Here is a 27,503-nt window from a genome sequence, read left to right on the forward strand (position 1 = left end):
CATAGCTGGCTTTAGAGGATTTGATAAGGGATCTCAGCTTTTTGTTGAGACTGATAAGGGAGGTTTTCCAGTCTTGTGACTTCATTTTTTTCTGCAACAGTTTCTTCCTTATGTTGTAGAGTTTATTGATGGCTGGGGACAACAAGATTGGCTTCCTTTTTTTGAAGGAGAGTGTCTTAGTTCTATTTGGTATGGCAAGGTCCATGCATTTGTGTACAAGCTCTTACAGTGCATTGGTGTATGATTCATCAGTCATGCAGCTATTTTGCAATGGCATGCGTGCCGAGAAGTTAGCCACCTCTCTTTTTAGAACCCCAAAGTTGGCTTTAGAGAAGTTTTTCAAGGTGGTCACCTAAGCGGGGGGTGTAGGTGAGATGGAGATTTCCATGATGATCAGTTTGTGGTCAGACTTAACCAGGAAGGAATGAAATATAGGTATGGCGCAACAGTCTCCCATGTTGGTAATAACCAGGTCAGTGATGTTGCTTCCTCTAGTTTGGGTCAGCATGAGCTGGTCCAGGGCATTGGAATTGATAAATCGCAGAAAGCATTTGGCCTGTACATTAGTACTTGAACAGTTTTCCCAGTTGATGGAAGGGTAGTTGAAGTAAGCCAGTATGAGAGTATTGGGTTGGACCTTGATAGATTCCAGTGTGCTTAGGAACTTGGAGTGAGAGTCTAGGGACATGTTTGGGGTTCTGTAGCAGGCTATGACTTGTGTTGCTGTCTTACCCAGTGTTAGTTGTACCTGAAGTATCTCGGGTGCATTGTGCTGGGCTACCAGTCTAGAGGTGTGTGTGTATCCTTTAATAATATGGAGACACCACTGCCTTTGGAGCTTCCAGCCATATTCTGGGGCCGAAAGGTGTGGAATGAGTTGTAGCCTGGGAGCGCAGGGATGCTTTCTGCCTCTTTAAACAAAGTCTCCTTTACAGCACAGATGTCAACATTCTCTATTTTGAGGACAGCTTTGAGAGAGTGCATCTTGAGATTTAGACTTCTAGCATTAAGCAGCATGACCCTCAAATTGCATTTGTTTGTAGCTGTTATGGTGGAATTTTGGTCTTTGGAACACTGCCTAAAAAAGGCACTACAAGGGTAGCAAGAGAGTGGACCAGACTTTGGGAAAATCAACTGACTACTTGGATATCCTCTGTCATCTCACTGCTGGAGACACACGCATTGTGGAGGAGGTACACAAACTAACATTAAGAAAGTAGTTTGTGTAGATACTCAAAAGCCACTACCTGCTTGCCATACAGTTATAGACTGTGCCAGATTTGAATGGATTATGCTTCAGTTAGTGAGGCTATGAGCTGAAGAAAAGAATGTTCTGTCGGCTTGTGGAAAGGGACTTGATAAATGTCTTTTCAGAGTACTCAACCTTCTTTAAGCACATGGGAATGGTAAATAACAGGGTACTATGTACAGACTTTGTAGTTCATATAGAATACTGCATTGCTCACATTCAAAATGCTGGAGAGGCCTAGAGGAACAGTGTTTCTGATATGATTTCAAATAGAAAATTATTTTTGGACCTTTCGAATAGCCACAGAAAAAGCAGAATATCCTTATAGGAGAAGGTCGACAGAGAACATCAAACCATGAACTAAAACAAAAAAAAATGCTTGTTAACCACCATGGCTATAAAAGCTTTAAATAAAACTATAACCAAATGAAATAAAGGTCAGCGCTTCCATGGCCCATAAACAATGCCAATTCTTCAGCCTTAAAAAATATTTCCAATACAAAACATTCAATGGGGGATGGGGGCAGAGCCTAGATGGCTAACTAATAGCAGCATCTTTTTGGAGCACCATAATATTATATTAAAATACAGGAAAATAATCAACTTTATAAAAACAAAATAGCAAAAGCTTACTAATGAACTTTTAAACTATTTATATATCAACTTTGAAGAAATTTCATTGGAATTTTTCTGTCAAAATTAACTGGAGATTACTACAACAGTGTGGAAATGAGTAACTCAAAGAAATCCCAATCAGAAACTACACTGAAAAGGGAAATACAAATTATGGCAACTACTCTTCAAGAACTATGTCTGAAAAATGGATAAATTCAAGGACAACCTAGAAAACCTTAAAGAAAGTTGTCAAAAACAAACTGATGTTCTCAAAGAAATACTACAACAACAAACTAAAATATGACATTGAAACCTCATTATGTGACATAGAAGGGAGACTTAAAGAGGAAGAAAATCACAGTGAATTCCTTTCACAACAGAACAACCAGTTAATCAACAAAATAGACGACCTGGAGAATAGAGAAAGGAGAACAAATATAAGAATCTTCGGACTCCAGAGAAAATCGAGGGTGAGGACATTATTTTATTTTTAAACTCCTGGCTACCTGAAATACTAGATTTAAAAGAAGGTTGATCCAGTGGAATAGAGAGGGCACACAGAGCCATTGGTCAACCAATACCTTTCTCACCAACTACTCCTCCAAAATCTACTGTAGTAAAATGTTTATCATTCTTAGACAAACAACGTATACTCAAATCAGCTTGGAGAAAAAGCCCACTGACTTGCAAACAAAATCAAATAAGATTTGATAATGACTATTCTACCAGAGTACTGGAATTAAGGGAAAAAAAATGGCCACTTGTGAAACTTCTTAAACAAAATAAAATAAAAGTACAAGTCTATCCTGCAAAAATAATATTTCAGGCAAATGATATGAGAACTTTCAACAACTTTGAAGAAGCATCTTCTTTCATCAAGAACAACATAATTAAAATACCAGAAGAAATGGAATGGTCAGCATCCACACCCCTGAAAAGAATACTTGGACTGATGTGAAGGAGCAAAAAACTGAACTCAAAAACATAACTGCATCTAACTCTCTCAAAGAGTCAACTAAAATAGGAGTTAAACTTCAAGGGAACAAAAAGTATGTACATCTAATTTCGTTTTCTTTTCAATGTCTTACTTTATTTAACATCTACTATCTGCCAGATACATAAAGATACTTGTTGCATGCCACTTGTATTGTTTGTAACAGAAAGTACAATCTGCATCAAATAAGTTATTAATTTTATAAGGGAACATCTGAATTATTATATGTTTCATTAATACATCACATCAGAAATTAGCAAGGCTGGGGTAAATGTTTCAAATTGGAATTGTTTGCTTGCTACATACTAGTTAATAATAATATACTAACAGTGCTGCTCGTAAGTTGAAAGATGTAAATAAACTCACAAAGTTAACAGGAACAAATGTTTTTTTTTTTTTTTTTTACTGAAAAACATTTTAAGAAGCTCAGAGTTGACAATAATTGCTGGAAATAGTCGCGAGCTTCCTGAACGTTAACCACTTATCTCTCATTAGTTCTTGCTTCCCCTCTGAGTGCCGAGCACATGAATGTCAACACGCAAAAGAATCCAGGAAGTGAGTCACAGATCACACAATAAAAGAAAACATTTAACCACAAAATGCACTGACCTGTAAAAATATTAGTAGTAGTAGCAGCTGTAAATAGAATGAAATTACAGTAATGAAAACACATTTCCTTCTTCAATCTGTTTTACCAAATTTAGTTAAGCATGATATACCCAGACTTTCTGTATGAAGAAGGAAGGCAATAAAGCGTGCTCACATATTCATGCAGTTCAACAACAGTTAGAGAGACAAGCATCACCAATAAACATTAACTAGAAATCAATAAAATTTATCCTACAAGAAGTTATCTCACTTGCATTTAAATCACAGGAGAGGTTTATCATATTAATGTAAAGTCTAGTACAACTCATATTTACACTCTAAGATACGAGGAACTACTTGATAAAGGGGGGGTCAAGGTGCTAACATTCTGTGACGATAATTAACAGGACCACTTACAAGAATTATTGATATCAAAATTCGATTCAGTGCACTCTACATTTTTTAAGACACTATCAACAACTAATTTAAATTAATACATCTCTTCTTCAAACACAAATAACTAAAAGTAAGACATTTACATTTACCATGCTAAGCTAAACATTTATAATATTAAAGCTCAGAACATAATAAGAGGAACAATGTTTGATTTTCTCTATTTGTACAGTTACAATGCACAGCAAGGTCCATTTACATAAATCCTGTCTCTTTCACTTGCATACTTTAAAGCACAGCTAAATACACAAAAGTATTGCATGTTTTTCTTTCAGTATTCATCACGTCTGATTGTTGATGTGCAATGCCGCATGACTGTACAAGGCTTATGCATTAATGCAGTGCAAATCTACAAATCTCATTCATGATATTTTCAGTAAAAAAGTCCATCAGTATAGTATAAAATGCGTACTTATTTATAAAGGCATATGTCAACTAGGGTAGAGCACTAATCCAGATGGACCATGGTCCTTTTTTAAACTCTACTCGGATACACCATCTGGTTAAGTGACTTGTTCAGCATTTCCACAATAGTTCACGACATATTGTATAAAAGACGAATATAGTGTCAGTAACACAAGTGTAATACATAATAAACAAAAGTAATACATGATTATCAAACCATGTCTAGCTCTACTGTACTGTGAATATAGAATACGTACAAGCGTACGAAACAATGGTTACAAATACAGTGTACTGCTTACTAGAGATTACTTGTACCAGAAAAAAGACAGAAGAATATTGCATCAGTTCATGCAATATTTGATAGAATATAAAAGAGCAAGACAATAACCAACATATACTTGTCCATTGCTTATTTAAAAAGTCTGTACTGCTTCAGTTCACTGATCGAGATATGAACTATTTTATAGTGAAACAATACCTTAACATAAATGGTGAATAATCTAAGTATCCACGCATTAGTCGATTTAACAAATTCTATTAGTGAAATGTAGAAATTACTTGGGAACCCATGTGCAGAATAAATGCTATACAGCTTTGATATATACAGTGACTTATGAATGCTGTTATTTCAAAAAAAAATTTCAAAAGTGTTTATTAGTTACTAAAGTTGAATTTTTTTTTGCCAATGATTAATTCATCTACGTGTTGTAGCAATTGGAGAGTGTTTACTTGGAAGAAACGTGTTCTTGAAAGACTATAATTTATAGTGCAATATAAATAGATGTTAGCTGACTTATTGATGAGTAACTCAAGCACACATATATAAAATGTGTAACGTCATATAAGTTGGTAGTTAATCTTTACATACAATTAGATTATTACATAGGTTGTGAATTTGAAGTTATATGTATATCAATAATTGTAATTACATTGATGTTATTCTTTCATTCTTTTTCTCTTTGTTATAAAAAGAAATATCAATATAGCAGGTGAAACAGTAGACTAACTGCTAAAGATATTATATTACTGTCTGATATATCACTGAATTATTAAGCTGCCTTAATCATAATTTGATAGAGTAATGTGGTTGCTCAGAAACCAAGTCTAACAATATTATATATTCCAGGCTACAATAAATGGACAAATTTATTCTACGTAATTTATTAGTCATTATCAGAATACATATTTAGATTTATACAGTCTAGGAATATCTTTAACTTTAGAGATAAATGTCACAAACTATAAATTATAACAAATGTACATAACGTGATTCTAGTTTATTCTAGTTTCAATTGATAATTAAATTAACATTGATATTTTTGACATAAATCAACATTTCCAGAGATAACAAATGGAGCCTGGAAGAAGGATATATTTTGCTTTTTCATTCTTGTGGTTAGGTATGGGATATAATGTGAAAGAACAAATCTTGTCTAGCAGATTAGGAGTGTATAATACTCCAGGTTTGTTAAAGGGTATTTTGAAATACTTGATTTCTTGGTTACATATTTTTTACTTCAAAATTTGCTTTTTTACTTTTTACTGGCCTGAATATCAACTTAAATCTTGTTTTTTAAAAGAAAAGGTCAATTTGATTATAATATATAGAATATATAACAACTTTACCCTAACTCAGGATTACAAGAAAAATCTGAAAATGATTCAAATACAAGTAAAATGCAAACACAAACTAATAACATGGAATTGACATTACTTTCACTAAATATCAATGGTTTGAACAACCCTAGGAAAAGATCAAATTTACTAAGATGCTTAAAATTAAACAAAACACAAGTGATGCTTCTTCAAGAGTCTCATTTTAAAACAAATGACAAATTCAGATGGAATCCAAATGAAAACTTAATATTATCTCATTCTTCATATAAAAAAAGAGGAATAATGGTACTATGAAAGAAAAATATTATTAACCCCCAAACCATTTATAATTATGAAGATAAAGAAGGATGTATAACTATAGCAAAAGTGAAATTCAACAACAGAATATGGACACTAGTAAACATATTGGTTTCCTGGCATAGGAGCGGGAACAGTTAAAAACATACAGACCTCATTAAAAAAGTATATAAAAGAAATCTAATAATAGGTGGAGACTTTAATTGTATTCTGGATAATTCTGACACCACAAACAAAATAATTCTTTGTCTTACTTCCATAGCAAAAATACTTAAAAAAATGGACTGAAAATTTAAATTTAATTGATACATATGGATACAAAGTGTAACTCATTATTATTTTTACACCAGGATCATAGATTTAACACCTAAACAAAAATAGCCAACATTTTTATATCTCAAGAATTAAATATGAAAATAAATAACTTCCCCATAATCCATTGTCCTTTATCAGATAATAACTCATTTATTCTTAAATTACAAGTAGACTTCAAGAACTTAACATATATGACAAGGATATCAGCCTACATCACAAAACTTAAAGAGTTCAAACCATAGTTATATTCTGAACAACAATTCTACTTGGACACAAACTATACTGAAGAAATAAACATTGTAATAGTATGGGATACAATGAAAGCTTATATATATTGCAAAATTCTGACTTGATTCAAAAATAAATCAAAAGAATGGGAATCTGAATTACATAACAATCAAGAACAAATTGCAAAAAATAATAATAAGGAATCAATAAATCCATCCAACAATAAAAAAAGAAATAGAGGAACTCAATAAAAAATACAATGACATTCTAAATCATAAGACTAATCTGACAATAGAGAAATTAAAACTAAACTCATATTCTACATCATCTAAACATATGCACAACCTAGCAATGAGAATTAAAAGACAAACCAGAGAGAATAATATCATAAACATTACACATGAGGAGAGAAAGAATAAAAAAGTGTCAGATATAAGTGATATTCTAGATGCCTTTATATTTCACTATACTCAATACATAGCAGGTAAGCACACATCAACTTTTCAAATATAGAAGCAAGCTTTCTTAAAATGAAAAAAAAAAAATACCAGAAAAGTTAAAACTTGATATTCAAAAACAAATTTCTCACAAAAAAATGTTACTGAAAAAAAATTAAGAAAAGTAAATGCAATAAAACCCCATGAATTGATGGAATGATAAATGAATTGTATATAATTTTCCCAACTTCAGTAATATCAATATTTCATGAAACTCTAATTGAAGTACAAACACAAAACAGAATTCCTCCCTCATGGAGATACTCACTAATTACACCAATAATAAAAGAAAATAAAGTCCCCCAAAAATGCAACTCTTATAGTTCAATTTCATTACTTAATAATGATTATAAAATTTTATGTCCATATTAGTCAACATTATTAAAAAAATCCTTGATTCACATCATAAATGAAGATCAAACAGGTTTTATTTATAATAGATGTACTTATGATAACATCCAAAGAATATTAACTCGTAAAGACATACTAAACAGAGATAAACAAGAAGCTCTTATAGTTACACTAGATATTGAAAAAGCTTTTGATACATTCAATTGGGATTGTCATTTTAAAGCATTAGAACTTTATGAATTTCCCACCACCTTTATTATATTGATAAAAGATATATATAAAGGTAATCTTGTATATGTAAAACTTGGGCCATTTACTTCAGAAGCTATAGCAATAACTAAAGGCACAAAACAGGGTTGTCCATGTACCCTATTTTATTCACTTTAGCTATGGAATTATTTGCATCTTCAGTAAGTTGTAATTCAAAAATAAAAGGCATAGATATTTATGGCCAGTTTAGCTCTAAAATTATGTTATTTGCAGATTATGTACTTCTTACCTTATCTGTTTCAAAAGATTCCCTAAAAGAATTAGATATGCAAGTTGAGAAATTCTATTCAATCTCAGGTCTTCACTTTAATAAAACAAAATCTAACTATATGATATTAAACAAAAGAAATGACAATGTCAAATGCAAATCATATAACTGGTAAACAAAGTCTCCACTATAAATGATTTAGCAACCACCCTATGTGAAAACCTAGAAAAAACCTTAAGTACAAATTACGGAAATATCATAATCCTGTAAAAGCACATATAGCAAAATGGAATACAATATACCTGAAATTTGAGGATAGACTTCAACTAATAAAAATGATACTACTTCCAAAAATAATATATATACCTCAAACTATTCCTATGTTACCAAACAAAAAAATTCTAAAAGAAATAAATACAATCCTGTTAAAATTCCTTTAGTATCCTAATAGAAACAGAATAGTTTATGCACATCATATCAGACCTTGGGAAAAAGGAGGGATTAATTTCCCAGATATACAGACATACATCAAAGCCTCTACTTTCAGAACAATTATAAACTGGATAGATCCAAGTTATTATTCCAATTGGAAAACTCTTCATAGCACTATGTTTTCAAATGAAAATAACATAACCAAAAATCTCATGTTGACTGATCAAAATAATCATCTATGGCTTATTCTATGTGCTAATATCAAAACCCACCAATCTAAACTATATAAACTATATCTATAACTCTTTTAGAAGATTTATTAACATCAATACAGATATAAAATTATGGATATAATTATTAATTCCATTCAATCTCACAAAAAAATTAATTAACAGGATGCATAAAAATATTTTTACCAATTGCGAAATAAAAAACTTTATATGTTGGCAACATTGTATAAACAATCAGAAAGTACTAGATACTCAACGTATATTAAATACATATGACATTTCAGCTGACTGGCTAATACTTCAAAGTGTAATATCACATGCACAAGATCTATGCAGATTAATTAATAATTCCTCATTTAAAATAAGATCCAAACTAACAAGACTCATGTTTGAAGTTATATATAATAACTACAACTGGACAAATATAACTTCAAAATTATAGAAAATGTTAATGAACTATAAAGTTACAACTCACCAAAACTATTGGAAATTCATTACTAAAGGGCATATAATAAATTTATCAATGGAAAATAAAACCAACTTATTGTATTCCATTAAATTAACTTCGAGTTCACAATTATGGAAAATTTATACATGGGAATTATTGCATAGGTCGTTTCTTACCCCCAGTAAATTAGCCATATTTAATTCTAGCAAAGAGGTTACATGTTGGAGATGTTTACAAAAATGTGAAGTAAATTGGATACATATGTTATACGATTGCACAAACATCAAAAAACACTGGGAAGAAATAAGTACAGCTACATTCACAGATACATTTGTATTAACAATCTTTAATTCTGTTAAATGTTAATGAAAATAGAAATGAATTATAATGATCTATATCTACTATGGACTTTACTAGCAGTGGCAAGAAAGTGCATTACAAGAAAATGGAAATCATCATCTGAACCAACAAATGAAGAATTTGTGTGTCTACTGAAAGAAACATCTTTGATGGAAATCAAGGTCAAGGAACTGAGAACTGCTCCTAAAGTATGGAGTAATAACCCATGGAAGAAGATTATATCTCTCATCAAGATTTTAAAATGGATTCAGATGATACTTAAATTTAGGGAAAGAAATGAAAAAGAGGAAAATATTTGAATATATGCCACTTAAATATTTTCACAGATTATCTAATCTATTCAGGTCAAGTTTAAATATTGTACAGTTTGTTATTTTATTTTGTTTACTTAGATATATGTAATTATATTATTGTTATAATGAAAAAATTAGTAAAGTTTGAACAAAAAAAGAGACTGAGAATACGGTCACAAGAAAAAAACATTCAATGGGGGAGGTCTCATAGCTTCAATACCAGTTTTAAAGAGACCTGCTCATTTAAACCAGGAGGCGTATTCCCCCAAATCTTCAGAATCCATCTCAATTCAGTGTATTCCATTGCATTAAAAAAATCACCACGTCCGATGCTGAAATCCATAACAAGAAGTACCAAAAACTTAAACCAGTGTTCTTTCCCATAACGATTAACATGTTTTGCCAAAGCACTGGTCATTTTCAAATTCCTAATATCACCATAGTGTTCCAGTACCCTCTCTTTCAAGGTTCTGTTGGTCTACCCTATATAAAAAGACTCACAAGCTAAACATTGTGCAATATATATACGCGGTTTGTGCTCTTACAATCAGTGTAAAAGTGTATATGCATGGTCTGCCCATTGGAAGGATGCAAAAATTGTGATGTACTCCAAATATATTTACATGCACTACAGCCCCTGCAGGGGTAGGTCCCAATCTGACCAGTCACTCTATCCACGGGTGTCGAGGAATGTTTATAACAAAGTTTATGCTTGAGTGACTTATTGTTCTTAAACGTAAACATTGGTCTAGGACCAAATACATCTCTGAGTCCATCATCAGCCGTAAGTATTGACCAATTTTTACAAATAATGTCACATATAATACCTCACATCACTAGAATAAGTCAATAGCACTCTCTGGTTATTCTTAGTATCAGGTATCCTGGGGACATCGCTACCAACAGCATCTGAAAAAATGATCTGGATGAGGTATTTCTGAGGGATCATACCTCTCTAATCACATCGTTAACTTCATTCAGGGAGTACACCTCATTGATGGTTGTGACATACTAATGGCAGAAAGACTGTATACTGAAAGGCATAATAATGTGGCAAAGTTCTTGCACTGGAGATAGTGCAAACATTATGGTATTGAAGTGGCTGGAAACATGAGCCACAAAGCATCATAGAAAATTATGAAGTTTATATCACTTGGGACCACCCATTGCCAACAGTTCAAAAGACAGATGCTAGAAAACCACATATAGTGGTCCATGAAAAGAAGACAAATGTAGCATTGATCATTGAAATTGCCACACCCAGTGACTTTAGCGTCTTGTATACAGAGAGACAGAAAATCATAAAATATCAGGATTTGCAGGCAGAAATGAGAGCAGTGTGGAAGACAGATACCCAGACAGTCCCAACAGTAGTAGGAGCAATAGTTCTTATAAAAAAGAATCTACAATCATATTTAGATGTGTTACCAATACATGTAACCCCCTATGAATTGCAGAAGGAAGGAGTCATTACTGGGCACATTGCGGGTGCTGAAAAGAGCACTTCTGGTTGACTTCAAAGATTGAAACAATACTAATTTCATGAACTTTAATCTTACTTTGACTTAGGAATGAGGTCCATTCCCATTATGGTATTAGAAACCCATAACATTTGGAGAAATTAAAAAAGGGATTAGCCTCCCCCAGTGAAATCCTCAGTGAGGTCCATACATATCTAAAATCTACCTGTAACTATTTGAAGGAAAGCATAGATTTTCTTAATGTGAAAGTGTACAGGAATGCATCTGGGGCAGTACATTCCTCTCTTTATAAGAAACCTTGTAACAAGAACCGTATACTAAATAAATTGCATTATGCACCCCAGACTGTCCTAAGGAATGTTATGAAGAGCCGATTCCTGAGGGCTGTGAGATTGCTTGTACAATGATGATCAAGATGAGTTTTTATGGACCTCACTGAGGACTGCTGTTACTGTTCAGCTGACATTCCTTCTCATGTATAAATACTTTATTTACTGACATTATTGCCTGGAGGGCTCACTGACTGCCACGATTGTCATGTATTCATAATACTCATTTTGTCATTCTGCAGTGACACTTGTAGGTTCAGTCAACATCACATCTTTACTACTTCAAAATTCACAATCAAAACACACATGTATGTCCAATCACTACATGATGCCAAAGTAAATGATTTTATCAGTGATCACGAATCATTTTCTACTGTTACTGTAATGTTTTTCCACTTAAAAATGACATCTTTACACTATTCACTAAAGTCATTACAATATATCCATCATATTGTTATTTAAACCAACTGTTTTTTTATATGTTTGTATTTCTGAAGAATATCCATCATATCGGCATTTCTTCAAGGTAACTCACTAATTTTACATTATTTTGAAGTGGTTCATATTACATTTTAATAGTTCCTATAGCTCATAGACGTAGCAGAAGCAGAGGACTATAATTCAAAGTGATAAAGGATGATGTTGAAACAGGGAAGATCAAGAAAAAAGAGACTGGGATTTTGGATTTGGGCCTTTAAGGAGAATAACAATAACAACACGGAGTATTATAGTCATAAAGTAACAAATAACCAGATCCAAGAGCACCCGTGGAGACAATGATTCAACTGCAGCAGTAAGATAGTAGAAAACAGGTTTAATTCCAAAACGATTCCTTTAGCACAATACAAAGCACAATAGAGACAAAGCTTCGCCTGGACCATTCCAGGCTTTCTCAAGTCAGAATGAATAACAATGGTAAAAACACATTTTAAATAGTTTGAACTCCTTGATCACATGCTCATTTAATTGTTAAATTGATGAATGAATAACACCTGCTAAGGGTTAGAGCCTTGCTTATGTGCATACATTGTTTTCCTTAAAAAATATATTGCTCTAAACCTATTGTAATCCACATAATTTTGCAAATAGCTGTTGCTGTTTGCATCTTACAGACCGTGTGCAATTTGAAATGTTCATAAAAACATTATATTAAAAACAGGAATTAAATACTCTAACATAAAAATATTTCCTAAGAAGTATGTAAAACATCAATACATAGTCTGACCGGAAGCAAGTCAACATATGGCAACAAACAAATGTAACAAATGAAAATAAAAGTAAAAATAAAACCTTAAATTTGGGATGTGCCTTAAATTTGGTTTTATTTTTAGTTTTATTTTTAGTTTTATTTTTATTTTTATTTTTATTTTTACTTTTATTTTCATTTGTTACATTTGTTTGTTGCCATATGTTGACTTGCTTCCGGTCAGACTATGTATTGATGTTTTACATACTTCTTAGGAAATATTTTTATGTTAGAGTATTTAATTCCTGTTTTTAATATAATGTTTTTATGAACATTTCAAATTGCACACGGTCTGTAAGATGCAAACAGCAACAGCTATTTGCAAAATTATGTGGATTACAATAGGTTTAGAGCAATATATTTTTTAAGGAAAACAATGTATGCACATAAGCAAGGCTCTAACCCTTAGCAGGTGTTATTCATTCATCAATTTAACAATTAAATGAGCATGTGATCAAGGAGTTCAAACTATTTAAAATGTGTTTTTACCATTGTTATTCATTCTGACTTGAGAAAGCCTGGAATGGTCCAGGCGAAAGCGCTTGTCTCTATTGTGCTTTGTATTGTGCTAAAGGAATCGTTTTGGAATTAAACCTGTTTTCTACTATCTTACTGCTGCAGTTGAATCATTGTCTCCACGGGTGCTCTTGGATCTGGTTATTTGTTGCTCTTCAGTTTTACGTGAGTTCCATAGTCATAAAGTAGCAGAAAGTATTCTAAGAGCTAAGCCAACATGGGAATGGAGAAAGGAGATTCTATTGGTAGGGATGACTGCAATTAGGGATGCAGACAATAGAAAAGAGGGGGCTGGAATTTATTGCAAAAAACTAGAAAAGGAATCAATGTATTGGGAGCAAATAACTAGAGAGGAAAAAGTAATAGAATGGAAAGACACCAATAATGTATTTGGACTGCGGGTTAGACATTGCCTTCCCAATCAAGGAGTGATATCAGAGTATAGGCAAAGAGAATGAAATAGGGGGGTCTTAAGTGAAACACCACCATTACTAGAGTTTGTAGTAGAATCTACAACAGAAGTTGCCATTAAGAAAGGAATAATTAGTACAGCATATAAAATATTGCATGATAACTATATGAATCAATCACAGGAGGTTAGGAAGGACTGGGAACATAGTTTGGATAAGCATTTCACACAGAAACAATGGAGGGATATATGTACTTCTCCCAAATATTCAAATCTAGAAGATTTAGGATGTTCACTTGGAAGTATTTACATAACTTTTTTTATACACAAGTAGACTCCAAAGAACTTTTCCTCAAGCAAACAGCAAACATTAGAGGAATGAAGTGGAAAAGAAGAGGTAAGTGGGAACATATTTAAAGAAGAGGTAAGTGGGAACGTATTTAAAGAGGTAAGTGGGAACGTATTTAAAGAAAAGGTAAGTGGGAACGTATTTAAAGGAGAGGTAAGTGGGAACATATTTAAAGGAGAGGTAAGTGGGAACGTATTTAAAGAAGAGGTAAGTGGGAACATATTTAAAGGAGAGGTAATTGGGAACGTATTTAAAGAAGAGGTAAGTGGGAACGTATTTAAAGGAGAGGTAAGTGGGAACATATTTAAAGGAGAGGTAAGTGGGAACATATTTAAAGGAGAGGTAAGTGGGAACGTATTTAAAGAAGAGGTAAGTGGGAACGTATTTAAAGAAGAGGTAAGTGGGAACGTATTTTCTGGGACTGTAATAAGTAGGCAGACATAAAGATTCCCTGCAGACTGCCCTGTCAGAGATACTGGGTGAGCAAATTGGTGTAACTAAGGAAATGTTTCTTTTTGAGCTATGATACAGATTTGGAATTGCCAAGACATAGTAAGACTTTGCTGAGTCTAATCCTTGTGGCTGCCAAATAAGCAATTTCTAGAAAATGGAAATTGAAGTCTAAATCAACATTGCTAGATGTACCGAGGATAGTAACAAAGATAAAACAACAGGAATTGGGATCTTTAGAGAAGGGAAGGAGCAAATTACATAGCAAAAAATGGGAATTGGGGGATCAATACACGCAGAGGAGGAATGAGGTTTAAAACAAGGAAGGACTTGAATGAGCTAGGTTATGTTTGACTGAGAGACATAGAGGAGCTCTCTGATCATGTAGCCCAAGTCGGTATGACCCTGACCTTTAGTAGCATACTACCCTCACCTAGAATGATGCCGCAGTACAAAGACAAAATGATTGATTTTAACAATTAACTAAAATTTTGGTGTCATTCAAAGGGGATCCAGTGTCTGTCAGCCTGGGATGACATGCTCGACAAGCCACGTTGCTTCGCTAGGGATGGCTTGCACCTGTCACCCCTGGGTTCTCGGATATTGGCAAAGGCTCTTGCCACCCCCATAGTGCCTTTTTTAGGCAAGGCTCAAAAGACAAACCCACCTCCACAAACAGCACAATGAACAAAAAACTAAGGGTAATGCTGCTAAACGCCAGAAGTCTAAACCTCAAGATGCATGCACTCGAAGCTCTCCTCAGCATGGAGAACATCGACATATGTGCAGTGACAGAAACCTGGTTCAAGGCTCCAGAGAGCACCCCAGCACTACCAGGTTATACCTCATAGCATGCATTTCGGCCCCAAAACTTGGACCAAACCACAAAAGGAGGGGGAGTATCCATTTTTATCAAGGATACTCACACCTCCAGGTTAGTGGCGTTGCACGAAGCATCGGAGACCATCCATGTGCAACTAACAGTGGGCAAAACTGCATTTCAGTTTATAGCATGCTACAGACCACCCTCTCAAAATCAGGAAGCCCACTCGGCTTTTCTGAAAACATAGGAGAACATGAAGATCTCTCCAAACACCATCATATTGAGTGATTTCAACTACCCAAACATAGACTGGGAGCATTACTCAAGTCCCAAAACCCTAGCCCAAAGGTTCCTGGAATTTATAAACTCAAACGCCATGGAACAACTAGCCACCACCCCCACAAGAGGGGATAACATACTCAACCTGATCATCACCAACATGGGGACTCTGTGCTCCATGCCAAAAGTAAACCCCTCATTGGTAAGATCAGACCACAAATTAATCTCACTAGACATCCAAAACCCCTCCCCACCCCCAGCCCAGAAAACCACAGTGAAAAACTTCTCAAAAGCAAACTTCACACTTCTCAAAACATAGGTGGAATCCTTCAAAGCCCCCGGGCCAAGGGAAACTACAGCCCAAACAGCTGAATCCTATAAACACATTCTATGGACACCTCCAGGAATGCATGGATCATGCTATCCGAAACAAAAACAAGGCCCAATCATCCAAAGGCAGGCGTCCAGCCTGGTGGACCCCAGCCATAAACAAGCTATACAACAGAAGAAGGAAGCTACTACATGATAGAGCAAAATCACTAAAAGGGAAGGCATCTCTGATCAGTACTAGCAAAAAATTACGACCCTCATAAAATCCTCAAAGGCAAGCTTCGAGAAAAAAATTGCACAAGACACTAAGGATAATCACAAGGCTTTTTTCAGCTATGTTAGGAACCTGGGGTGCAACTCCCAGATATGCTCAGAGTTAATTCTAAATGACAAGAAATTCACGGAACCCACAGACATCACCAACATCCTGGCAGACAGGTTTCGTGCAAACCCCCCCCCCCCCAAAAGAGCAAATATCTATCCCAGCAGAGTGTAGTCCCCCTAGCATCTCAGATGCTCAGGTGAAAGCCGCCCTCTCCGAAGCAAAAAACACTGTGTCAATGGGACCGGACGGTATCCCGGGCTGCGTACTACATGAACTCCAAGAAGAATTAAATCCTCATGTAAAAATGCTGTATAACCTCAACCTTACTACAGGATATGTACCCAATGAATGGTGTACAGCAACACTGGTCCCTCTCCACAAAGGTGGTACCTCAACGGACCCTGGAAACTACCACCCCATAAGCCTGACTAGCCTAGTCTGCAAGGCTATGGAGAGGATCATCACGGAACTCAAACAATGACATTGGGGACCTACAGACACTGGATCCTACCCAATTCGTCTTTGTAAAGGGCAGATCCTGCCTCTTGAACCTGGACGACTTCTTTGAATCAGTCACCAAGGCCATAGTTGAAGGGAAGGTAGTCCACACAGCCTATCTGGACCTTGCTAAGGCATTTGACACAATACCCCACTCGGGCATCATAGATAAGCTATTCAGCCTAAATATAAACCCCTATGTCACAAGATGGGTTGCAAACTGGCTCAAAAACAGAACCCAAAGAGTCCAAATTGCTGGTTCCATGTCTGACTCAAAACCGGTCACAAGTGGTGTCCCACAGGGCTCAGTCCTGGGAACTCTCTTGTTTGGTATATATTTCTCCGAGGTACAGGCTAACACGGAAGGACTGTGGCTGACCAAGTTCACAGATGACTGCAAACCGGGAGCCATAATAGACTCTCCAGCTGACACGAGCATCCTTCAAAAAGGTCTCACAGAGACAAATAACTGGTGCCAGATCCACGGACTAAAGCTTAATGCCAAAAAGTGTATAGTCATACCCTTTGGCAAAAACAAAGTACCCACAAATTATCACATAGGAGGAAACCCATTAAGCATGGAGGAAGTAATCAGGGATCTGGGGACCCAAGTTGATAGCAATCTCTCCTTTGACAACCACATTGCCAAAGTGGTTAGACAAACCTTCTACATAGCCCACCTTATCATGAAAGGATTCACATCTAGATCAAAGGAGGTCATAGGGCCCCTTTATGCAGCCCTAATTAGGCCCATAATAGAATACAATGCCCCTTTTGGGATGTACCTAAACCAACACCTGCAGCAACTAGAACGACCCCAAAAGTACCTCACAAAAAGAGTCAAGGGACTCAAACAGATGCCATACGCGGCTCGGTTAAAAAAACTCCAGCTCTACTCAGCTGCGTACTGCTTACTTAGAGGCGATCTATGCCTGACATAATGTCCAATCCAGAATTAATGAACTTGCTCCACCTCAGAAAATCCAAATCCCTTAGAGCTACGTGCTCGAGGGATCTGAACCTCAGCACAGAAGTAAACAGAACATGTTGGAGGGACAGATTCATAACCCAGAGGCTCCCCTTGCTCTGGAATAAAATCCCAGTCCATGTTAGACAAGGCCCCTCACTGACTCTCTTCAAGAAAAATCTAGATGAGTGGATGGGGGATCATAGGTTTACCCCGGGGATTACTTCAGTGTCATTACTAGACAGAGGCACGGTAAACTAACCTTAGTAAGGGCTCGGTAAACTCGAATCAAAGGGTGGCGAAAGCCAAACACACTAGGGCTAGGCTTATAAATGCCTCAGAGCAGATAGCCTAGTATGAACCTATGAATCTATGAACCTATAACTAGATACATTACAAGTGATATATAATGTTTGCAGCTACAGATGGGTTGGCATTCATAATGTATAATGTGTGCAATTGCAGTTGTGTCAGCATGGTTTATTTACATTTATATAAATGTATGATTGCCTGCATCACACATGATAATTTAATAAAGATGTTTCTTATTCATAAAAAAAAAAAAAAAAAAAAAAAAAGATAGGAAGGTCAAAACAAAAATACCTGAGTGGGATGTTAAGTCAAATGCCTCAGCCATGCCTGAACCATTTTGCCCCCATCCATTGCTTTGTTGACCTTCTTAAAGAAGTCCATCAGGTTAAGTAAGCATGACCTGCCCTTGATGAAACCAAACATGGTTGGGTCCAGTATCTAGAGGTTTCCTGTGTCATTATTGATCATTTCCACGATAATTCTTTCCTTGCCTTTACATATAAGACTAGTGATACTTATGGGTCTGTAGTCTCAAGGGTCTATAGGTGGCCCACCCTTATTTTATTTATTTAATTTACATTTGTTTACAGGGATAGTCCATCTGGGTGTGAGCCCATTTTCAACAGAGGCCCTGGGAGAAAAACTCCAATACAACAAGAACAACATTGACAGGTACAGTGTCGGTTTTACATAGAATTTAACAGAAATATCTACAGACAATAAAGAAAGTACAATATACAATAGGCACTTAAGTGAATAGGAGAAAGTTATTACAATATACTAAAGTTATATATATATATATATATATATATATATATATATATATATATATATATGGTTCCCCTTCATAAGACTGAATGAACATAAGCCTTAAATTCATAAGCCTGAAACCAAAAGCCTGAAACACACAAAATACATATACTGACTTTAAACAACATAAACCATAGTACTTTCCCCCTGCTTATACTAAGTGGAAAGTACTATGGTTTATGTTGTTTAAAGTCAGTATATGGATTTTGTGTGTTTTCAGGCTTTTGGGTTTCAAGCTTTTGAGGTTTCAGGCTTTTGGCCTCAGGCTTATGAATTTCGAGCTTCTGATATTTCAGTCTTCTGAAGGGAAACCATATTAGATATATATATATATATATATATATATATATATACATTTATTTTTTTATTTTTTTTTTTTTGAGGGCAGGGGTCCATCTTTAGTTGATCATTTGAGTATACTTTAATACATGTACATATGTATACCCTTACAAAAAATAAATAAATTATCAAACTCTACTCTTATTGTAGGTAGCTGATAGGTGGTGTTAACAAGTGGGAGTGGGGTATACATGGAGGCTATAAATTTTAGGGGATGAAATTTTTATGCAGAGGGATGACTGTTGCTGTTCTCCATTTATGAGACACAAAGCCTGTTTGGAGGCTACAGTTAAATAGCAATTCCAGAGAGCTTGATAAGTTGTGTTTCATACTATTTAGAAGGCATACCAGGATATTGTCTGGGCCCATTGATGCAGTGTTCTTGGCTTTAGAGAGAGCTTTAAGGACCTGTTCCCTAGTGATAGCAGGGGGAGGAGTAAAGACGGAACTGAATTTGCCAGCCAATAATTTTTCTATATCATCTGGCTCAGTATAGATGGCTCAATTTACAATGAGCACTGCACACAACTGTGTATTGCCTTTGAGGTTGCAGACCTAGCTAACGAATGCCCTGTGGTTGTCCTTGGCCTGGGAGGCCAAATATACCTCAAATTTGGCTTTGGTAGACTTTATTTGTTCTCTGACTTGTTTAGATTGATGAGAGTGCTTCAGTCCTGCTGGCTTCTGCACCTCCTAGTTTTTGCCATGATTTTCTTCCTCCTGTTATACAACCTATTTATGTGATTTCATCAGGTTAGCTTGTTTTATGAGTTAGTTCTGTACTTCTTCCTGGTGTGTACAGCTGCCTCTATGCAGCTACTGGCATGCTTGTATAGAGCTTCTGTGAACAGTTCAGCATAAGCAGCAGTGTTCTCAGGATTTACAGAGGTTTGAAATTTTTCTGGGTTATCACTTAGTAGGAGGAAGTTATCCTTAGAGTAGTTCCTGAATATTCCAGGTTTAGCTGGAAGTCCAGGTTTTATTTTTACTTCAAAGGAGACTGTTTTGTGGTCTGATCTTACCAGGGAATATGTAAAAGTACATAAAATCTTGTAATACAGTTTTGAAAGACACTAATGACTTTTTAGAATGCCTGTATAGGTGGCAGTTTGAAAATAATGTGGATGATTGCATTATGGTTACTTTGGATATCACCTCCCTGTTCACAGTAATACCTAATGAGTATGGTGTTAATGCAATAAGAAACTTCTTAAATAATGAGATAAAAATGCACAGTAGGGAGACTGAAACGATATGTGCACTTTTAGAAGTGGTGCTGACACATAATATATTTATCTTTGATCAAAAATAGTTTTTGCAGCTCAAAGGTGTTGCAATGGGTACATCAGTGGCAAACACTTATGCTAATATAGTATTATATGAATGGGAAAAGGAGGTAGTACTACATAATGATAATTCTTTGAATCATCAAGTAGTTTTCTACAAAAGATTTGTTGATGACTGTTTTTTATTGTGGAAAGGCTCACAAGTAGAACTTGAGAAATATCTACATTATTTAAATGGCTCAACTGATTTCCTGAGATTTAAAATGGAAACTTCCAACATTAATATCAACTTTTTAGATGTAACACTTTCTAAGAGTAATAATAAGCTGATATCAAAGGTTTATAGGAAAGATGTTGACTCCTTAAGATACATAACTAGGAGCAGTATGCATGCACCACATATCTTTAAAGGAGTCCTTAAATTGCAGTTTATCAGACTGTGCAAGTTAAACACTGATGATGATAATTTTATAGAACAAGTTGAAAGCATAGCACAAGAATTTCAATTAAGTGGATACCCTAAACAACTTATTGATCAAGAATTAAGTGAAGTAAAAAAAAGAGAGAAAAGGAAAATATAAACCAATACTATTAGCAGGTATAGCATTAGAAAGAGATAAAGTATGTAAAGATATGGAGTTAGTTAGATATATAACTACTTATAATCTTAATACATATAATGTGAATGCTATACTAAGGAAAAACTGGCCTATATTGTTAGCTATGTCTGAAATTAAATCCATAGTGGGAGACAAACCCAGTTTGGTGTACAGAAGTGCTGATACTTTAAAACAAAAGCTATGTTATAAGGATTTCTATGTAAGGTCTACAGTCAAGAGAGTGACAGGTATAAGGAAATGTTACAATTGCTCTTGTTGCAATGATTTATTTGAAGGTAGAGACTATTTTGAACATCCTGTTGATGGTGAAACCTTCAAAATAAATACATTAACAACATGTAATGTAGAGAAAATTGTGTATTTAGCCACGTGTTCAGCTTGCACTTCATTCTATGTAGGCAAAACTATTAGAAAACTCAAAGAGAGAATAATAGAACATAAATCAGATATTAGGAGAAAAGTACCAACGAATGCTTTAAGTAAACATATTATAGAAAAGGAGCAAATCATGTATTTAAATTCAGGGTATTGGCAGAGGCAATATTAGTATAAGGAAAGGAGACATTAATACTCTCCTACAGTTAAAAGAACTGGAATGGATTATCAGACTTCAAGCTGATGTAAGCCCATGTTTAAATAATGCTGTGAATTTGAAACCCCTATTAGTTAAAAAACAGAAAGAAAAGCTATGAAATAGCAACTAGTTCAGCTGTGGGTAGATTAATTTGGGTATTATAAATTGTAATATTTATATTATTTATATTAATTATATTATGTGTTAGTATAGGCATACATTTATAGGTATAAGTACATATAATCAGTTTTAAATTAATTGTGGCATACTAATATACTTTTTCATGTACAGTTTTTATGTGAATATTTTATTATATTATTAAGTGATATATTCAAGCTTGTAGAATGTATAATTTTTTTTATGTCTTTTGGTGTTGCTCTTTTAAATATTTTTAAATAATTTCAGTTTGTTAATTGAGTGGGTTGGGCTGAAGCATGTGTTTAATAGATTCTCCTATTTAAATGTGTTATTACTGTTGTAACTTTATACTGATGAAGGGTGTAGACCTGAAAGCTTTATCGAATAAACTTTCTATGGTGTAACTTTGTTGTATGGTTTGATACTTGGTACTAGCATCACTGGTTTTCAAGTAGTGACAATCTGGCCCAGAGAGTGTGTGTTTACAAAATCCAAGAATCTCTATGCCTGTACATTTGGTGTCATATAGGATTCCCTCTTAGTAGTGGGGTAATTAAAGTTGTCCAATAGTATAGTACTGGTTTGGACAGTGAGTGCTTCCAGTAAGTTTAAATACATGGTATGGGTTTCCTGGGTCATAGGGAGGGGGGGGCTCTAGCTTGCAAGGAAGTGACACTAGATTTTGACAATGGTGATTTGAAAATGGAGTAACTCAAGTGCATTGTCCTGTTTGACCAGCCTTGCTGTATATTTATTTTTGATGTAAATCGAGACAACTCCACTTTAATCACTGTCTGTGTAGTAGCTGGTCTAAAGTTGCAGAAGGAATTATAACCTTGCACTGTCTGTGTGCTCTCCATGGCTTAAAACCATGCCTCAGTGACCACAAAGATGTCAGCATTCTCTATGGTGAAGAGAGATTCTATGGAGCAAAGTTCGGCTCCTGGCATTGCGCAGTGATATCTTTAGATTTTCTTGGTTATGATTTGTTATTTTGGAAGTACTTTCAGTTTGGCATTGTCTAAAAAAGTCACTATGGGGGAAGACAATGTTTAGCTAATATTCAAAAGCCTAGAGGGGAGAGATGCAGACCATCCCAGGCAAAGCAGCGGGGTCTGTTGACCATCTCCTTACATGCTGACGAATATTGCACCCCCTTAGAATGACAACCAGAGACTAAGCTAATTATTAGAGTCAGTCACCTTTTGTTGATATTGAGGCATCATCCTTGGAGAAGGTAAAATGCTGCTCAATGCTAGGTTGAATACTACTGAAGGGGGTTCATTAATATATGTACACAGTAATAACACAAGGCAGTGAAGTACATTCAGAACAGTACTACAACCAAGAGTGAGATATATCAGTATATAAGTGCATCGTTCTGTCTTTAACTGATTTCATTAGTATAGGAAACTAATTTATAAAGCATCTTAACTGATGCAGTATGTGCATTCAGTACATTACTGCAACCAAATGTAAAAGATAAGTCAGCATATAAACTGCAGTATTCTGTGCCAAACTGATCTTTTAAGATATACATATTTATAAAGGGAATTTTCAGTACAATACTGAAAATAACTGCATATCAGGCACAAATATCACTATGTTTGTGAAGTACGATACAACATGTAAAACCCCACCAGAACCTGACAGCAGCATATTCTCCTGCCAAGTACCCCTAAGCACTTCTCATTAAATGTCATCCAAAGTCACATAAGCTCTGGTGGTACATTCTGTTTTACTTTAATAAAGATTTATAAAAATAACAAAAAAATTTAAAGTAAGAAATTCATGTGCGAATTTACTGTGTGTATTTTTTTTCTTTTGTTTCTCCACCCTCTTTTTTTTTCTTCTGTTTTTTCTTATTTTAAATGATGCAATCCTTCCTTCTTTATTATGTCCGGCTCTCCCATTTACGTTCCTTTTTTACAGATCTGAAGTCCTCTGGAGAAGCCCAAGGATGTAGTGCCTAGGTTAGGGATCACTCCCTCTCTGCCTGTCCAGGGGCAACCTCGTAGAATTCAGCATTGGCACTGGTCCTGTAGTCACCCTGGCACATGGTAGCCTGGCAAGCCTCACTGAATGGGGGCTTCAGGACTTGGTTGAGGACATACTGGAGGAGGTAGTGGACAGACAAATTCCACCAGTTGGGGCCTCTCTTCAGTGTGTTGAATGTATGCTGTTCCAGGTGGTACAACCACAGACCCCTAACTCCTCAACATAGGGATCCTCAACTGGCCTCTCATGTGGCAGGGGAAATGAATGAGGCTGTGTGGACTGGACACCCTACTGCTCCTCGCTTCTCTTCCCTTACCCTTTGTCCTACACACCCACTTTCCAGTTTCATACCCCCCACACTACTCTATTAGAAATAAGAAAAATATATATATATAAATTGGGGGGGTCTATTCCTCCACCACAAACACTGTACCCTAACTCGCCCACCTCCTCCAACACAACCCTCTTGATGTGTTCCTTCTGTGATTCCCTCTTTGTTGTGTCCCCCCTTTTTTTAACCTTTTCTATTTCCCTCTTTCTAATTTAAAGTACCCAACAAGGTGTTCACATAAGGATACCTCTATACAAGACTTTATAAACACCTTTATTTTTTTTAAATATTAATATATTAATAATCAAAGCTGAGCAGTCGGCTGCTTATCTTAAGTCTTTCAAGCATGACTGCACATAGCTGTGTCCATCTGTAATATACGGACACGTACCAAGTAATATGAACCCTATGGCTTTCATGTAGTACTTCGTATGTGCTTAATGCTTAAGGTTATTTATGCTTTTTAAATAAGAAGGCATATTCAAATATTCATTTCAAAACATCTTCATACTTTGTTTTTCATCACTAATAGCATATGCACTTATTTGCACATGCATGTAGCTGTGCTCCTTGCAGATAACCTCTACACAGCTGAGAAGTCCTGGACTATGAGTATCAAATATCATCCTTAAGCTCATGCAAACATGAAATTAAGCAGAATGTTCATTAACACCACAGTTCTAGAATCTCACCAGATATTCTACAGTGTATCTGACTAAAGATGGGAGTCGATTATTAAAAGATCTATTACTGCCACATCAAATAACTCTGGGGTATTTTTTATCATATAATGCCATCTCCGATGTTTTACTTCACCATCTTTTATTTTACTTCCATTACATACATTATTGTTTTGTTTTCCTTACATGCTGCTCCAAAATATTTCATTTGAATCAACTGTAGATGCTACATAAATAATCTACTGCAAGATATATAATTACTTGTTTGTTATTTTGTTACCAAAGCTGTCATTTATTTTGCAATCGAAGTTGTCAACTGCAAATACTTTGCTGTTTTTACATTGTTTACCCTGTAGTAACTGTGAGTAAACTTATCTTATGCTCTTGTTTTCAGCTTGGTTTGTAGCTTAGGGTCAGTTGACCAGTCTATCTGCCTGACTAACAAAGAGAAACAGAAGTAAACACATCAGATCACAGGAGGTTACTAGACTAACAACCTTGGAGCGTTTTTAAGACTAGTCATTCTATGCCCCAGTTTTGTCAATTATCAATGCCCACAGGCTAGAATGGCTTTAGTATATGCCTGTGCCTTGGGGCATTCACAAACTGCCCCTGTCCATAAGGGACACAAGCATCAAGCCAGGGGTGATTTTGCAATTCCCTGTCCATTGGTTCAAATTGCATTTGACCAAAAGACAAAACAAATAAAAGACACATTCTTAGAACAATGGCCTGGAGTTTATACTGAAATATTAACAAAGCAACAGAAACAAAAAAAAAACTGACTTGACTAAAGGCACAGCTGCCACCGTTATAAATACAGCACTAAATGTGCACTCATAGTGGATTACTACTTTATGATCATAGACTCACAAGGATTCTCTCCTACACTACAAGCCACAGCAAGGTGAAATGTCCTCACTTGCACTAATATAGCTGGCCTTTTAATATTATAAAATTCTTCTGAGGAGACATTCTATTTCTGTAAAAATAATATGACTGAGTACATATAATTTATAATATAATGCTAGTGATTATATATTAGCGATACCTGGATGTTATTCTTCAAGCTACCAGTTATGAATATTGGCGGTAACATCGTTATAATAAAGGTTAATGTAGCACAAAACCATATTACCCTTAAAATACTAGAAAATAATAATCTTTGTTTTGCTTTTATAATAATCTTTGTTTTGCTTTTAAAAACTAAGCACGAATGAAATGAACTGTGAAAGAAACATTAGATGCCTTCTTTGTTCAGATCACCTGTGTTACGTTTATTACTTTATGTTATTGTCTGGTTTAATAATTCCAAGCTACTTGATATAACACAGATGGTGTAATCAAAATCTCAGCAGTATTTGATAAGTACAGTCTTTTATCATAAAAGAAGTTAATGAAATATGAAACATTTCAATGTTTAAACTGATGAACACCATACTCATGACTTTCCAAACCAAAATAAATACAAGTTTTGTGAATTGTGATTAGCACACAGCACTATACATATGGACCTTCTGTATCTGCAAACATTCAGTTTAGCAGTTAAAAGCTAAATGTAACTTTAGACGTACAAACTACTGAAATGGTCCACTAGCCAGACAAACCGAACCCTGATATAAAGAGAATGGACTACTAGAGAGAGTATTCAGTTAACTAATAATATTTTGCACACTTGTGCATCTGTCACATTACTGTCGAAAAGCTGATACTAGAAGCTTATCATACACTACGGATAAAAAGACATTCTCAGATTACTAATATGCTGTTTAGTTTTACTGATTTGAAAATGTAATGATGCGATGTTGTAAGCAGCAAAGGAATCTGATTATCAAATCTAGAAGGTCCTACAAGAAGCAGTAGGACACAGGGTTAACCATGCACCCCTTACCTGTTGAACCCACTGACCATGTGATATTTAGGCTGAAGTTGTTCGATGCGTTTATAGACATTTCAAGATTTTTGTTGGGCTGGTAAAGATAAAAAGAAAGACAAAATAATAAACAACAATATACTGTATAGAAATTAGTTCATATATCACCAATATTCCTACACCTAAACACAGTTATCTGTATAGAGACTTTGAGAATGGAATTTGCAAAAAAAAAAAAAAAAAAAATCGGAGGAGAAAAAAAATGACATTTTATTATTCATTCTGCTGCTGCATTCCCACTCACAAATAGCCAAAATATATTGTGTAATTCTGGACAGCACTTTTGTTCCACCCATTGCACAAAAACCACTGATACACAGCATCAGCTGATCAGAAATCAGCATAATTAAAGTACATTTAATGACAAGAAATAAAACAACTGCTAATCTAAGAAACTGTATGATATCACCACACTGAGTCTACGTGAATTTCTAAGCAAACCTTCAACACAGAAAAAGTAACAGCTTTGAAGTACAAACATCCTAACCACATAAATTTGTAGTAGAACACTGGAGCTTATATAGTGCTTTTCCACTTCGAATGTGATAAACATAATTTTCTTTTTTCTGAGTTTTCATCTGTGGATGTTCTTGCAATATACACATGTATACATTTATATGTATAGTTTAA

The 27,503-nt window shown here is 35.0% G+C and overlaps 1 protein-coding gene across 1 annotated transcript in view; it reads right to left on the reverse strand.

Annotated features, from left to right (window-relative positions):
* ATRNL1 (attractin like 1) overlaps positions 1 to 27,503 on the reverse strand; it is a gene marked incomplete in the record, with an annotated part of 6,064,901 nt that overhangs the window by 2,138,971 nt on the left and 3,898,427 nt on the right. The window contains 1 exon segment of the mRNA XM_044055896.1: positions 26,832 to 26,910. Coding sequence (XP_043911831.1) covers positions 26,832 to 26,910 — 79 coding nt within the window.

The sequence above is a fragment of the Protopterus annectens genome, chromosome 14.part0 (genome assembly GCF_019279795.1).
Source record: "Protopterus annectens isolate FY-2018-M chromosome 14.part0, PAN1.0, whole genome shotgun sequence".
Classification (NCBI taxonomy): Eukaryota; Metazoa; Chordata; order Ceratodontiformes; family Protopteridae; genus Protopterus; species Protopterus annectens.